This window comes from Barbus barbus (assembly GCF_936440315.1).
Source record: "Barbus barbus genome assembly, chromosome: 34".
NCBI lineage: Eukaryota > Metazoa > Chordata > Actinopteri > Cypriniformes > Cyprinidae > Barbus > Barbus barbus.
In genome coordinates, this window is record NC_136762.1 from 9,745,787 (window position 1) to 9,759,815 (window position 14,029).

At 35.8% G+C, this 14,029-nt stretch overlaps 1 protein-coding gene across 1 annotated transcript in view; it reads right to left on the bottom strand.

Moving 5' to 3' along the window:
- The window catches only part of LOC306853895 (serine/threonine-protein kinase NLK-like), a 74,400-nt gene that overhangs the window by 16,752 nt on the left and 43,619 nt on the right, over positions 1-14,029 (bottom strand). The window contains exons 4-7 of the mRNA XM_079391580.1: positions 12,224-12,330; positions 11,631-11,716; positions 8,997-9,206; positions 7,369-7,470 (exon numbers count right to left, since the gene is read on the bottom strand). Of these exons, the coding sequence (XP_079247706.1) occupies positions 7,369-7,470; positions 8,997-9,206; positions 11,631-11,716; positions 12,224-12,330 (505 nt within the window). The remainder of the gene's footprint in view (positions 1-7,368; positions 7,471-8,996; positions 9,207-11,630; positions 11,717-12,223; positions 12,331-14,029) is intronic.

Below are 14,029 nucleotides of genomic sequence, written 5' to 3' on the forward strand. Positions count from 1 at the left end.
TTACCATTATAGACTGGTTGTTTTCACACACTGCGGTCACACAACTGTGTTCAAACACCTTATAAAAGTGATTTTTGCATAATAGGTCCCCTTTAATTCTTAATGAGATATATAAACTGGGCAAAAAAAAAGAAGAAGAAAAAAGAAGCCTTGAATAAAAAGCAAAACTCTATACAATATGAAGACTTCTGTCTCGTCTTGTACTAATGATACTAGCATAATTTTAATTTATTTTTATGATTAAGTGCAAAAATACATACTTATAAACATATTTTGATTTATTTTTTCCAATGTACATTCAATCTGATGTCCCGTTGTGTTAATTTATTGCACAGGAAATAGTGATTGAATGATTCATCAGCTGACTAACACAAATTTGCAAAAAACCCTTGTGCCTGCCTCAATAAGCGAACACTGGTTATTACGTGGTGCTGTTGCACAAGAGGGGAAAATAAAACATCCACCATCTGTTAGCAGGTGCCACGGAGTTCAGTTTGGGGCAGACATCAGGCTTCGCAGCCTCTGGTGACGTGGGACGGGCCACATCTGCTCTAGCTCTGCACTCAGTCCGCATGCAAGACCCCCTAAAGCCATTAAACAACACCCCCTCTCTACTTTCTCCCTTCTTACTGTAAGCCCACCCAGCACTGGGGTCATCACTTTCTGACCTGAGTGTGTGTGCGTGTGTCCTGTGAGAGAGTGTGTAGGTGGAAATCCGATCTGATCATGTTGCCTCTCTGCTAAGGCGGAAAAATCAGCATGGGCCCGAGCATACATCTGTTTCCAAGAGCTCCCTGCTGGCTTTTAGATACACAGCAGACAGGTGGTGGAACCACATTCAGGTGACTTATACCCAACCAGAGCACAGCTTTAATGGGCAGAGGAGGCACTGGCATAATCAATTAGAAGTATCAATTTTATTCAAGATGTTTCTCCTATCCAGGTTTGCAGTCAACATATGTTTCTGATGTGTTGTCTTCACCCGACTGCACACAAAAACAAACATACAGCACGAGCAGTGCAGTTCAATTCATATACAGGTGACTTTGATGAGCAGTTTCTTTTAATGAATCAGTCAGAATTTAAGTCATCAGTTTGAACATATATGTACATGTACAATATGTTCAGCCTAACATAATTATAAATCCATCATAGCAGTTACCAAATTAACATTTGACTCTGACGGGATGTTTATATGACAATAAGTAGTTTAATACAGACATTTAGTGAAAACTGATTAAAAGAAATTGTTATATAGCATGAGTTATTTATATATTGTAAAAGGTTAATATGTATATATATATATATATATATATATATATATATATATATATATATATATATATATATATATATATATACACACTTGAAAAACAAGTATATATATTTATTTATTTATTATTTATTTATAGATGGGTATAAAAAAAGCTTAGTTTACCGCGGCAGCTGTCGTGTGAAGTCCTTCTCGTGTGATGACCGAAGAGTGTAAAGACCATCGACCCCGGCAAAGGATATAAGTATCGCTTTTGATTTCTCCTCTTTTCTACTACTTACATATACATATATATCGTTTTTTTTTTTTTTTGGTGTTTGGCTTAGTGTTATGTTAGAATCATTATTATACTCATACCTTTTGTTCTTTAATATTTTGAATTGTTTTTAGCTTTATTTTTTGTTTTTCATTTAAATGTTAAGTTTAGAAATTTTGTTGTATGCATTTGTCATTTTTATTTAATTTCTTTATTTTTTAAATGTGTATTGGTAGTATTTAAAAAGTTTTAGCTTTTAGTCTTGGATCTGTTTTTAGTTGTTTTAATACTACAATTGATTGCTTCTGTTGTCCTCATTTGTAAGTCGCTTTGGATAAAAGCATCTGCTAAATGACTAAATAAATAAATATAATTTAATTCATTGTTTATTCGCAATTCAAAAAAATTATAATAATCATAATATTTATTTATATAATTATTTTAATGTCTACAGTAACCACATTCAGACGAGTAACTTCAAAAACAAAAAGAAAAAAATGGAAAGTTTTAATTGGAAGCGATGATATTTGCATAATTAATAAAGTATAATTTCTTCCCAATATTATTAATAATAACTAATAATAAAAATATTATTATTACACTTTATTTTGTTATTATTATAATCATTATTATAGATGATTAAATAATAAAATAACAAACATATTAAATAATTAAATAATAAAAAAGATTTTATTCCATTTATTTTTTGAGTAAACTATATCAGGTCAAGTGTGATTTCATGTCGACTTTATGCAGAAGTCTACAACTAATCTTCAACTGAATTACTTGTTGGTAAGGAGGAACAAATGATATATTAAAGAAACCTTGCTTATTACTTGTATTTCTTATAGGAAGAGTTCCTTGATGAACTAATTTGGTCTTTCCGTTAAAGCTGATTAATCAAGGAACTCTTGCTGGTTAAGCTAGTTAAGATGCCTGGTCAGGACACAAACACGCTAGCATCCAAAACACAACATATGCTGAACTTTTCAATAGAGCTGATACACCACAACCTCTCACTTTCTTTCCTCTCAGTCTATAAATGACAGCTAAGGTAGGGTCTCTTTACATCCTCCCGCTCCAGCGGAGGCTAAAAGCTTCCTCTCTTTCTAGTGATGGTAAGAGCCTTGCAAAATTAATAGAAGTAATGAGGTCCCCTATGGAGGCAGCCGAGTTGATCTTAAGAGTCAGACCTCTTTTTACATCTCTCAAGTCCTGCTCTCTCGGACAGACCTCATGTCTTTCTTCCTCCCGCCTATGCACTCAGCCAAATCCTGAGCGACTGTCTCTATCTTGAGCACAGGCATTAAATCACCACATCTCCCAACACTGTTGTTGAGAACTACGCTGAAATACTCTTGAAATCGCTCTGCCAGACTCTCTGGAGACCCGCTCCTCTCGCTGCCATCTTTTTCACTCAAAAGCCTTCTTGATAAGCTCTTCACCTTCACAAAAGTGGAGGTGGAGGTCTGGTGTGCCATATTCACCAGTCTTTAAGACTCCAGCAATGTGGAGTCTGATCGTAAAGCCACCTCAGCCATCTAAACGCTCTTCATCGCCTTGACTTCTCCAACCTACCCCCATCAAGCGGTGACTAAAAGCAGAGCTAACTAAAAAGAGAACAAACCAGGTCCGTAAGAGCTTGATTGCACATCCTGCTCAGGTTGCGTTCACTCACGGTTTGGTTATAACTTTTAAGCAAACAATACTGTTTATAACTAAAATTTCTTTCAGGAGTCAGACCTGCATTTTGAGAGAGAGTTTGGTAAAAGAAATTCTACTTAGAGTTTGCAGTCTAAAACAACAGACATTTGACTCACTTACAGGACGTTTATATGACATTAAGTAGTTTTTAAGTACTGCTAAAGATTTAAAGAAAAAATAAAAGAAAATGAAATTGAATACAAAAAAGTATGTTACATAGCATGAGTCATTTATATATTATAAATATTTATTAATAATAAATAGTAAAACAAATGGGCAAACATTTGCCAATGTATTTATTTCTTTATATAATTTATTATAATATAATTCTTAATCATCATCATCATCATCACATAAAACATAATAATTTATAATAATAATATAGTAGTAAATAAATTAATAGATGATAAATAGATAAAAGTTATAAGATAAATTATATTTTGATATAAAATTTGTATTTATTATGACAAAATAATAATAAATATAATTATTACCAGACAAATAAATAAATAAGGTAAAGTATTCCTTAATAATAATGACAATAATAATAATAAAAATATAATCATAAAATGGAATATAATAATAGTAGAAGTAGCGGTAGTGAATAAAATAACAGATGATAGGTAAATAGTAATAAATAGGTAATAAGTTATCAGATAAATATATAGTAAATATTACCAGAAAAAAATAAAAATAATAATAATAATAACAATAATAATTATTATTATTGATAGTAAATATTACCAGACAAATAGTATTAATAATAATAATAATTATAATTATTAATACTATTTGTCTGGTAATATTTACTATCAAAACAATTTATATAATTATATCATTACATAATATATTACAATAATAGCAAATATTACCAGACAAATAATAATACATTATTAATACAATAATAAATTTTTACTCATTGTACAATTAATTATAATAACAATAATAATAATAATTATTATTATTATTGTTGTTATTATCATTATTATTAGACAAGTTATCTGTCAACTACCTAAAAACAGAATGCTGTAGAAAACACTGACCCAGACACATGATCAGACCCGTGAAGAAGGGTGTCATCACAATACCCCTCAGAGACCCCTGTTCTTTCAGTTTTCAAAACCTGTTCCATGTAACGGGAAGCTCAGCTGATCTACATGATTAAAACATCCTGCTGTAGGGCCAGTCGATCACACACAGGAGGCAGCGTCGAGTGACAAGGTCAGCCAAATGTCAGTGTGAGTGTGTGTGTGTGGGTAGTTGGCTGGGATTAAGGCTGGCGAATGCCGACCGGAGAAACAAGTGCCTCTTCACATATAGGCCTAAATGGTAAAGACTTTCTCTAGCCTAGCAGGTGCATGTCTGTATGTGTGTGTGTGTGCAAAGGAGGCGGGGCTTCTTGGTGAGCCGCCAGCCATCAGGTCGATGCAAAGCAGGAAGCAGAGGTCCACAGCCCTTGCGCTGCAGTTCCTGTTCTCTGCAGGGTATCGCCTTCTCAGCGTAGCTGTCTAGAGCCACAGAGCCAACACCCAGCGCCGAATCACACATGCACACTCACAAACATGCACATATTCACATTCGCACACTGAGAACAGCTTTCTCTATACTCAAAACCATGAGCTTTTCGCTTTAGCAAACAAGGAAACAGAAGGCATTTGGAGATGAAAAACCATTTCTAGACTTTCATAAATTGGCATTAAAGATATACGACAGAAGATAAACCCTGAAGTGTGCAACTTATGAGCCATGAGTAGTCTCGCGTAGCCAGACCTTCAGACTGAAGGCCTGGAATACATGGCAGCTTTCATTGGCCAAGGCCCGCCCATGATGCCGTTTGACAGACATGTCAAACAACCAATCACAGTTTGTTTCGTTCAGCCTTACGTTTCGGGGTGTGGAAATGTAGCCACAATAACAGACCGGTGTGTAAAACTCTCAGACGTATTTTAAAGATTCTATGCCGCGAACTTTAAATATTTCACAAACGTTTGAAAATCCAGCATTTAGTTGATCCTGATAAGTGCTCGTCGTCACAATTGTAAACACAACGGCTTTCTTCTTTAGTAAGGGGGTTTGGCGCCACCGAATTTTTGTGTCCAGGTGGAACGTTAAAGAATGCGGCACACACGTCTCCCAGAAATCCTTTATAATCTAACCCATTAGTTCTCAAATGTTTTACACCAAGTACCACCTCAGAAAATATTTGGCTTTCCAAGTACCACCAGTATGACCAACATTAAAATGCAGTAGCACTATGCAGTTTAAAAAAAACTTTGTAAATACACAGTTTGAACATTAACACTGCACTGTGCTTACTTCCAGGTAAATAAAAAAAACTTAATTATTAAATTAAAATATATTGTACCTAAAAGTTAAATAAAAACTGTACTGTACTTAAATGTAAAAAAAACTGTACTTAAATGTTAAATACGATACATCTTAAATACGAATCTTTAAGTACAGTTTTTTTAACATTTAAGTACAGTTACCGTTTTTATTTAACTTTTAAATAAAAAAGTACTTGATTAAAAAAAAAAATGAATACAGGCTGTGTGTAGCTGCAAGTAGCAACAATCAGGCCACGTGTCCACCAAAGCCAGCTGAAAACGCCCAGCTGTGAGCGCTTGAGAGGGCAGCGTATTTTTGCTGTGGTTGCTATGATATGGAATATCCGCTGAAGTAATATGGCAGACGCATCGCGAATGAAGTGTTTCTCCAAGCATTATTTTTCATAAAATATAATTCCATCTGGTAAAGACATAAATACTCGGAGACAAGCAATATTAACTTCTCCATTGTTGCTCAGTCGTAGTAAAAGCAGGGTGTGACAGTATTAGTCCCGCCCCTCCTCCACTGTGATTGGTTAGCTGACTAAAAAGTGACAGTGATGAGCGCTAAGTTTTACCCAAAGTTGAACATTCTTCAACTCTCGGTGCCGGGAAAAAAAGGCCCGAGTGCTCAGCATGAAAGAGATGCTCCCATTTAAAACAATTAAAAAAATTTGCTAGCCTCGGAAAAAAAAAAAACGCTTTGGTGGACATGCAGCCTAATTTATATTTAATTCCTCTGCGCTTACCACTAGTGGTAAGCGTACCACACTTTGAGAACCACTGATCTAACCAATCTGATGAAGACTTCAAAACTCCTGAAGTGTTTCCAGCTAAGTGTGCCATTTGCATCAGACGTTTAGCCAACGTTCCGTGGGCGTGACGTCTGAGACTAAGCCATGAATGACTTTTTTAAACCAAAACCATTTTTTTCCAAACACTCATATGACGTTGATTAGTAGTTTAAGATAAATATTCAAAATATTTTTAAAAAATTCTGCCATTTATTGGTTACGGCCAATAACTGATAAATGGCGGATATTAAAATTATATTAGATTTGAATAAGTGAATTAATTAAAAACAGTACATTAAATCAACCATATTAAATGCTGGATGTGAATCTAAGAATTATAACATTATAATGGATATTCATTTTGAGGTTTGCTAAACATTACATTTAGCAGTTAAAGCATGTTTTTACAAATTAACTTCAAGTGAACTTTACATAAATAAATAGATACTAGCAACTAGCATGCAAAATGAAATAAACAATAATGACTGATACCAAAAATATTTTGAAAAAAAATCTCATGACTTTCATTAATCACTAGTATTTCTGTTTTAATATTTAGTCTACACACTGAATTGCTGCACGCAAATGTGTCAGTAACAGCCATCATGTCTCTCTCTCTCTCTCTCTCTCTCTCTCTCTCTCTCTCTCTCTCTCTCTCTCGCTCTCTCTGCTTTCATCAACTGATCAATCAGTCTGTCAGTGGATATGATGCAGGGCAGGAAATGGAGAGACTGCGGGAGGGAGAGTGGCCCAGAGCTCCGGGGGCAGTAGAAGCGACTCGATTCCATAAACAAGGTGCACGATCGGTCAATAGGTGCCGTCACTCAGCGGGAACAGCGAGTCGCCATGGCAGCACCACAGGGCCTGTTTATAATCAGGCTTCCTGGGACCAAAAATATCAGTGCAAGGGAGCGTTTGCACAGCATACAAGCCACTAATGAGTCATTGTCTTTCATGACGCTGCTTCAAACACTTGTGCCTAGATTTTGGGACATGGTTCAATTTCAGACTCACCTGTTTATGTGGTCCTCTCAGGATGTGAGCTCTGGCCCCCTCACACGCTGTCCTCATGGCCTCCAGAGACGGAGTCCCCAGCAGATCTGTGATCAAGTCCAGCTAGTACATAACAAAAAAAGGGAAGAGCAGATGAGTTTTCTGTTAAGAATGAATAAAGAACAACATTTGTAAAAGATGCATAAAACAAGCTCCTGAAATCCAGGAGTTCATTTTTGCCATTGAAGTATTATTATTATTATTTTTTTACATATGAATGTATTTGTTACTATATCTAGAAGCTCACTCTTACTTAATGCATTATACTTTATAAAGGCGTAACGATGAATAGATGGGTATTATAATATATTATAACTGTGGTTATAATTATTTATGAGATCATACAATGCATTATATGGCTCATTCTTAGGCATAATTAATGTAATAAAACTACTTTTATAATGCATTATAAAAACCTTACAACAACAACAACTACAATAATAAATTGTATTGCATAACGGTATTTTAATAACACAGTAAATACAGTATAATACAAAAGTTAAATGTATTAGATTTATTTTTAAAACTCTTTTAAAAACACTAAATAACTGAATGTAACAAAAGAGCAGGTGAAGGACAATGGGAAAGATAAGAAACCAAAAACATGTTCATGATCTGTACATAAACTGGAGTGGAACCATGTTCAAGTAAATCAAATTATTTACTGGAGAGAATTTAATGAGCCTTAAAGGGGATGTCTACGTGCTGTTGGTGCACATTCAAGGCTGTGTGGACATACACACACACACACACTGTGAGGAAAAGCTAGACACTGCAGGGCCAGTATTATTAGAACATATCTATAACCTTCTATGTGAACCACATAAAACTAAAAAGTGTATCTGTAGTCGTACTTCTCAAAAATGTATTATGTTACTGCATCATACTTAATGTTTATGAGACTCTGAACAAAATAAGAGTAGAGGCATCTGTGCATATGTGAAAGCTAGAGACAGGTTCTGCTCATGGCAAACACACAGCCATGGAGGACAGAGGGCTTCTGGGTCATGGTCACACTGGGACTTCAGTACAACAGAGCCTTGAGCTGCCCCCGCTCGCTCATTAGCATGGCTATACAACATTTGCCAAAAATACCGTATATTAAGGTCACATGTTTAGCATCAGCGTCCAAGATTTTCTGTTTTCACTAAGAATGTTACAAAGCTGGGTATCTATAAAAGCACTACTAATGTAACTTTTGTAAATATCATACCATTCTATTAAATTCTTTTTATTTTTAAGGAAAAAAATATTTTTCCAAACAATACCGGATTGAGTAATGGCTACAAAGTTAATTGTAAGTAAATGGAGAGTTAAATATAAATATTTAACACCATAAATGCACATAAAATACTTCTTATTGGTCATGAAAGCTGTAGTCTGCATCAAAAAAAATTATATAAATATATACACATATATATATACATACATTTATATATATATATAGTAAATATATTTATATATCATAAAATCAGAAGGTTCTGACTGGCTGATAAGAATGTTGATACAGGAACATGTTCTACTTGTATAAATCACAATGAGTTGAATGAGTGAATAGGCCGGTTTCTAACATGAGCGTAGGTGAATACCTGTTGGATGGGACTCTGGGCCTGGAAGAGGATGCGTCGGCCAAGCAGCTCGGCAAAGATGCAGCCCACAGACCAGATGTCGATGGCATTGGAATAGTGCCTGCTCCCCATAAGGATCTCTGGCGCTCTGTAGTACTGCGTCACCACCTCCTGGGTCATGTGACGCGACTCGTCCAGCTCCTCCACTCTTGCCAGGCCAAAGTCACAAATCTGTGCAGAATTTAGGATTATTTATACACTTAATAGCTTGATGAGTGAAGTCTGAGGTGTGCGTTTATTGACGTATAGAGAAGATGTTTTTCCAATAAATCAAGCATTAAAACCAAAATTAGACGCAGAAGCTCGTTCACATTTTAACCAAACAGTTAAACAATAAACGCGCTGTAAACACAAGACCTAATTTCAAATCATCTTAAGCCGCTTGAGTGCTCCTTGGAAAATAAATAAATGAGAACAATATCTCTGCCTCTTCTCTCCAACCACTCTCAGAAAGAAGGCACAAAAGGGCCTATCATGCATTGCTAAAAATTTACCAAAGTAGCTCCACCCAGTTTTTCCCAGATGCCTAATTTTATGCATTCCCACAAGACAAATTCAAATCCTGCAAGCAATGCTTAAACATGCAATTTATTGAAACGATTTCTTGTGTCTTCTTGTTCCATTCAAGTAAAAACCACCATTTATGGAAAGAGTGACAAGCTGGGCAATCAAGCTGTTGCCATGTGGTTGCTTGGGTTTTGTAATTGGTTGCTAGGGTGTTGTAAATGTTTGCTGGCATTTTATTACAGTTAGTTGTTTTTCATTTTATTTTACTTTAAACCTAATATTGATTTTTGTTATTTAAATGAACAAAAATGATTTTAATAGCTTTAGTTAACACAATACTAACACTAAAAAGTCATTTGACAGATTAATTTGCTCAGATATTTGGCACCCAAAACTGAAAATTGCCACCAAAGAGATTTTGATCTCTCAAACACTGATATTTATTATTATATAATTTTGCAATTTGTAAATTGGATATAACTGCTAATGATAAGTTATGGTACATATTGAAATGTAATACTTATTCACGAGTCTCATAGAGCCCACACTAATAATAGGAAACATGTTATGGATATAAAATTAATCAAGTTTGAACCTAAATCAGACTTGAGCATGTTTGATTGCAGGACATGGCCATAAGATAAGGTCTGGCATGTAATAGCTAAATGAGGGAAATTTTCTTCTTTTTCGGAAATGGGGATTAAGGACTAAATGAAGCAGCGCATGCTAAATGATTCCCTCTCTGTGGGCCAATAGCACAATCTATTCCCGCTCCCCCTCAAGCACATTTCTCATGCTGCTGGGTAGAGTCAGCACGCACATACACAGAGATTTTCTCTTTTATCTCTCTTTCTATATCTCCCATATCAACCTTGCTTTCTCTTTTGCAGTTGGACTCTCTCTATGGGATCCAAAATGAAGATTTATGTCAGGAACTGAGCAGATGAATCAATCCCAAAGGGGCCCTGACCCCCTAGAGCCAGAGATTGTGTGTTAGTGTGTGTACGCTGATGCTGAAAACCTGGCCTGGCCAGACAGATATGAAGCGTCCTTGCTCCCTGGAAAATAGGAGTTATAAAGACACAATTCAAGGCCCATAGGCTAGAGTATATAATGCTAAAATAGCAGTAGAACACAGAGACAAAAGAAGCCAGTAAAATAGAGCTTAAACAGGAAAAATGTCTCATATACGTATGTATATGGATAGATAGATAACTATAAGTATTACATTTCAGTATGAATCAAGAAAACAAATCTACATTTCTTATTCTAATCATTAGCTGTTACATCCAAATTACACATTTTAAAATTATAAAAATAAAATAACTGTTTAAGACACAAAAATTGTCACTTTTGGTAGCAAATTATTCAGTCACATGACTGTTCAGTATTACATTGTGTTATTTTCATTAATTGAAAATTTATAGATTTAAAATATCAATATTAGATGGAAAGCTTAAACTTAAAAACCTAAAAAAAAAAAAAAAAAAAAAAGGTTGCCTTGGCACCTAACTGTAATAAAATAAGTTGAAGTACTAAAATTACATTCAAAATGTTAATTGTTTAAAAGTCTCTTGCTTGCAAATACTTTAATTTATTCAGTAAAACAGTAAAGATCCTTGCACACTGACTCTGAAATTTTCGTATGCGTTTTTCATTTTTTTCATATCTGTCATCTTTTACCATCAAAATGCTTGCTACGCATGCAAAAAAAGCATGTGTAAATGTGATTGACACTGTATTTATTTTTTAACGTGCAAACATTTCGGATGAGAAAAACACAAATACAATACAAATGTTTATATGCTAATATAAGATTTAAAATATCATTTATTTCTGTGATGGCAAAGCTGAATCATAATTGTAATGATGTGTGAAAACCATACAAATAGAAAAATGTTTTAATAAGAAGTTTGCTAGATTTTAAATTACTTTAATATCCTGTAAAGAACTGTCTTAAGAGTTCAACTACAGGGTCAATTTCAGAAATAATAAATTACATATAACCATTGAAGAAAAAGTACTCGAAAATACTAAATTTCAACATAGGAAAAATCTAATTAATAGTTTGACTAGTATTTCACTAACCTTTAGCACACAATTGCTGTTGACCAACAGGTTACCAGGTTTAATGTCTCTGTGCAAAATGCCAGCTGAGTGTAGATACTTCAATCCTGTGGACACAACATATACATCAGACTGCACTGTTACACTACAGGTTTCTTGTTTGGTTTGAAATCTAATCCAGTTGACATATAAACAGACTTTTGCGCTATGGTGCCATATTTACTCTAAGATGTATAAAACCTTTGTGTCACTTTTAAACACCAAAGTTTTATGTGTTTCATGTGATTCATTAGGAATTAGGTTAACTGGTCTCTTTAAGACCTGTTAGTTGTCCTGCAGTAAACACAATATAAAAGAGGTTTCTTGTTCTCCGATTTGTATTCTTACACTATGAGTGGTCCGCCTGTTTCTCCTCATCGTCTCTTGTGTGAATATGATAGTAAGGAACACGATGTAGAGAGGTGTGTGTGTGATTGTCTGTGTGTTTCTCTACCCATGAGATTTGGTGAAGAAAGACTGAGCGTGGAGAATGTGTGTGCCTGAACTCTGAGGGTGAAGCTTTTGAAATAAAATTTTGAAATGAAGGGCTTAGTGTGTGTGTGTGTGTGTCTCACCTCGGAGGATTTGGTAGAGAAAGACTTTGACGTGGTCAGAGCTCAGGGGCTGTGGAGACACGATGATCTTATGGAGGTCACTCTGCATCAACTCTGTCACCACATAACTGCAGTAAGGGTTATGTCAAGGGAAACAGGCATGCCAAAAATAACAGCAGGAAGTTCACACATACAGCAGCGCTCCAAATGATGGGCAGTATTAGCACTCATCTAAAAACAGAGCCAGTGGAGAGTGAGGTCACAGAGAAGTGGAGAGGGTGAACGTGAAGAGGACTAGTATTTGTCTAAAGCGCCACTCCTAAACTGGAGCACAAAGTCAACAGTATTAGTCGCACATTATTATATTTTTGTTAAATCACTGATTTTACAGATGTAAAATGTGATAGTGGACCATAAATTTTACACGTACCCTGAAGTTTTTAAACAATTTTCCAACTTTAGTTATAGCTTTGTGGAGCAAATTATATTTTTAATATTTAAAAAAAAAAAAAAACATTGTTTGCATTGTTAAACTTGTTAGTTTACATTGTAGCATGAAGCATGTTGACATTTTCTGTCTCAAATTGCACTGTGAAGATCCATTTTAGTAAAATGTGTTTATTTTTTAATTTTTTTAGATGGTTTGTGATTCGCCTTATCCCTTAAAGAAGATTAAGTAATACTTTTTTTAAATAATTTTTTAATGAAAGAACTATTTAGTTAAAACTATCTTACTTTAAATGTCAATAAACTATTTTCTATTTATTATAATAATTACTTTAGAAAAAAAATCTTTATATTCTTATACCAAGAATAATAATTGTATGATTCTTTTATAACCATTTAAAAAACAATAGAAGTGAGAATTTAGTTACTTCAAATTGATGATAAACTATATTTTTGGCAGTATTATTTAACAGTATAATTTATAATATTATTTACCTGTGAACAAATATAAACATATCTTCATATTTCATATTCATCTGTGAAGAATAGTCTTCATTACATACTGTGACGAGTCGGCTGCCTCCCCCCTGTCCATCATCACCACCCCGTCCCATATTCGCCGCCCTTCACCAGGCTCCCGACAGGAGTGGGTGTGTGAGAGAGGAGGGGCGCTGAAACAGCCAGGGCTGGCGGCGTGTGATGAGGCGCACCTGACGTGAATAGAGCCTCATCACCGCCGCCGTTAAATGCCGAACGCGCCTCTCCTCGGGAGACCGGTCTCTTCCCGTGCATGCACGCTGGTGTCCTCGTGGGTCCAGGAAAGGGAGCGTAGAGGGAACTACCTGCCGCCGCCAGAGACGCGAGCGGCCGGACCCGCAGTCCGGCCGACACTGCACCCGCGATACGGCCGTCGGGCAAGGACGCCGGGCCGTGGAATCCCGTCGAGCACCCGGGGATGAAGGAGATGGACGAAGCCGCCACAGAAGCCGCCGCCACCCGCGCCCCGGGACCTCCAGACGGGAGCGCGTGCGGCCGCCGGACTCCGCCCCTTACCTGGACCCTTCCCTCCTGAACACTGCCCTCCTTCACGAGCCCCGCAGCACAACGAGGACACCAGATCCCCGTTTATTTTGGACACTTTTCCCCCTTTGGACACTTTATTTTAAATATTGTTTAATAAAAACCTCTCCGAGGCTTGACGCCACGCCCACTGTGTCTGTCGTTGGCTCCTCCCGCCACAATACATTATAAACCATTCATAAATATATATGAAAAATAAATAAAATGAAATAAAATAGTTATTCTTGAGAACAAAATCTCTAAATGCATTGTTTGTTGGAAATTTTAACATGAACTGTCATGAATTGTTATTGTATACCT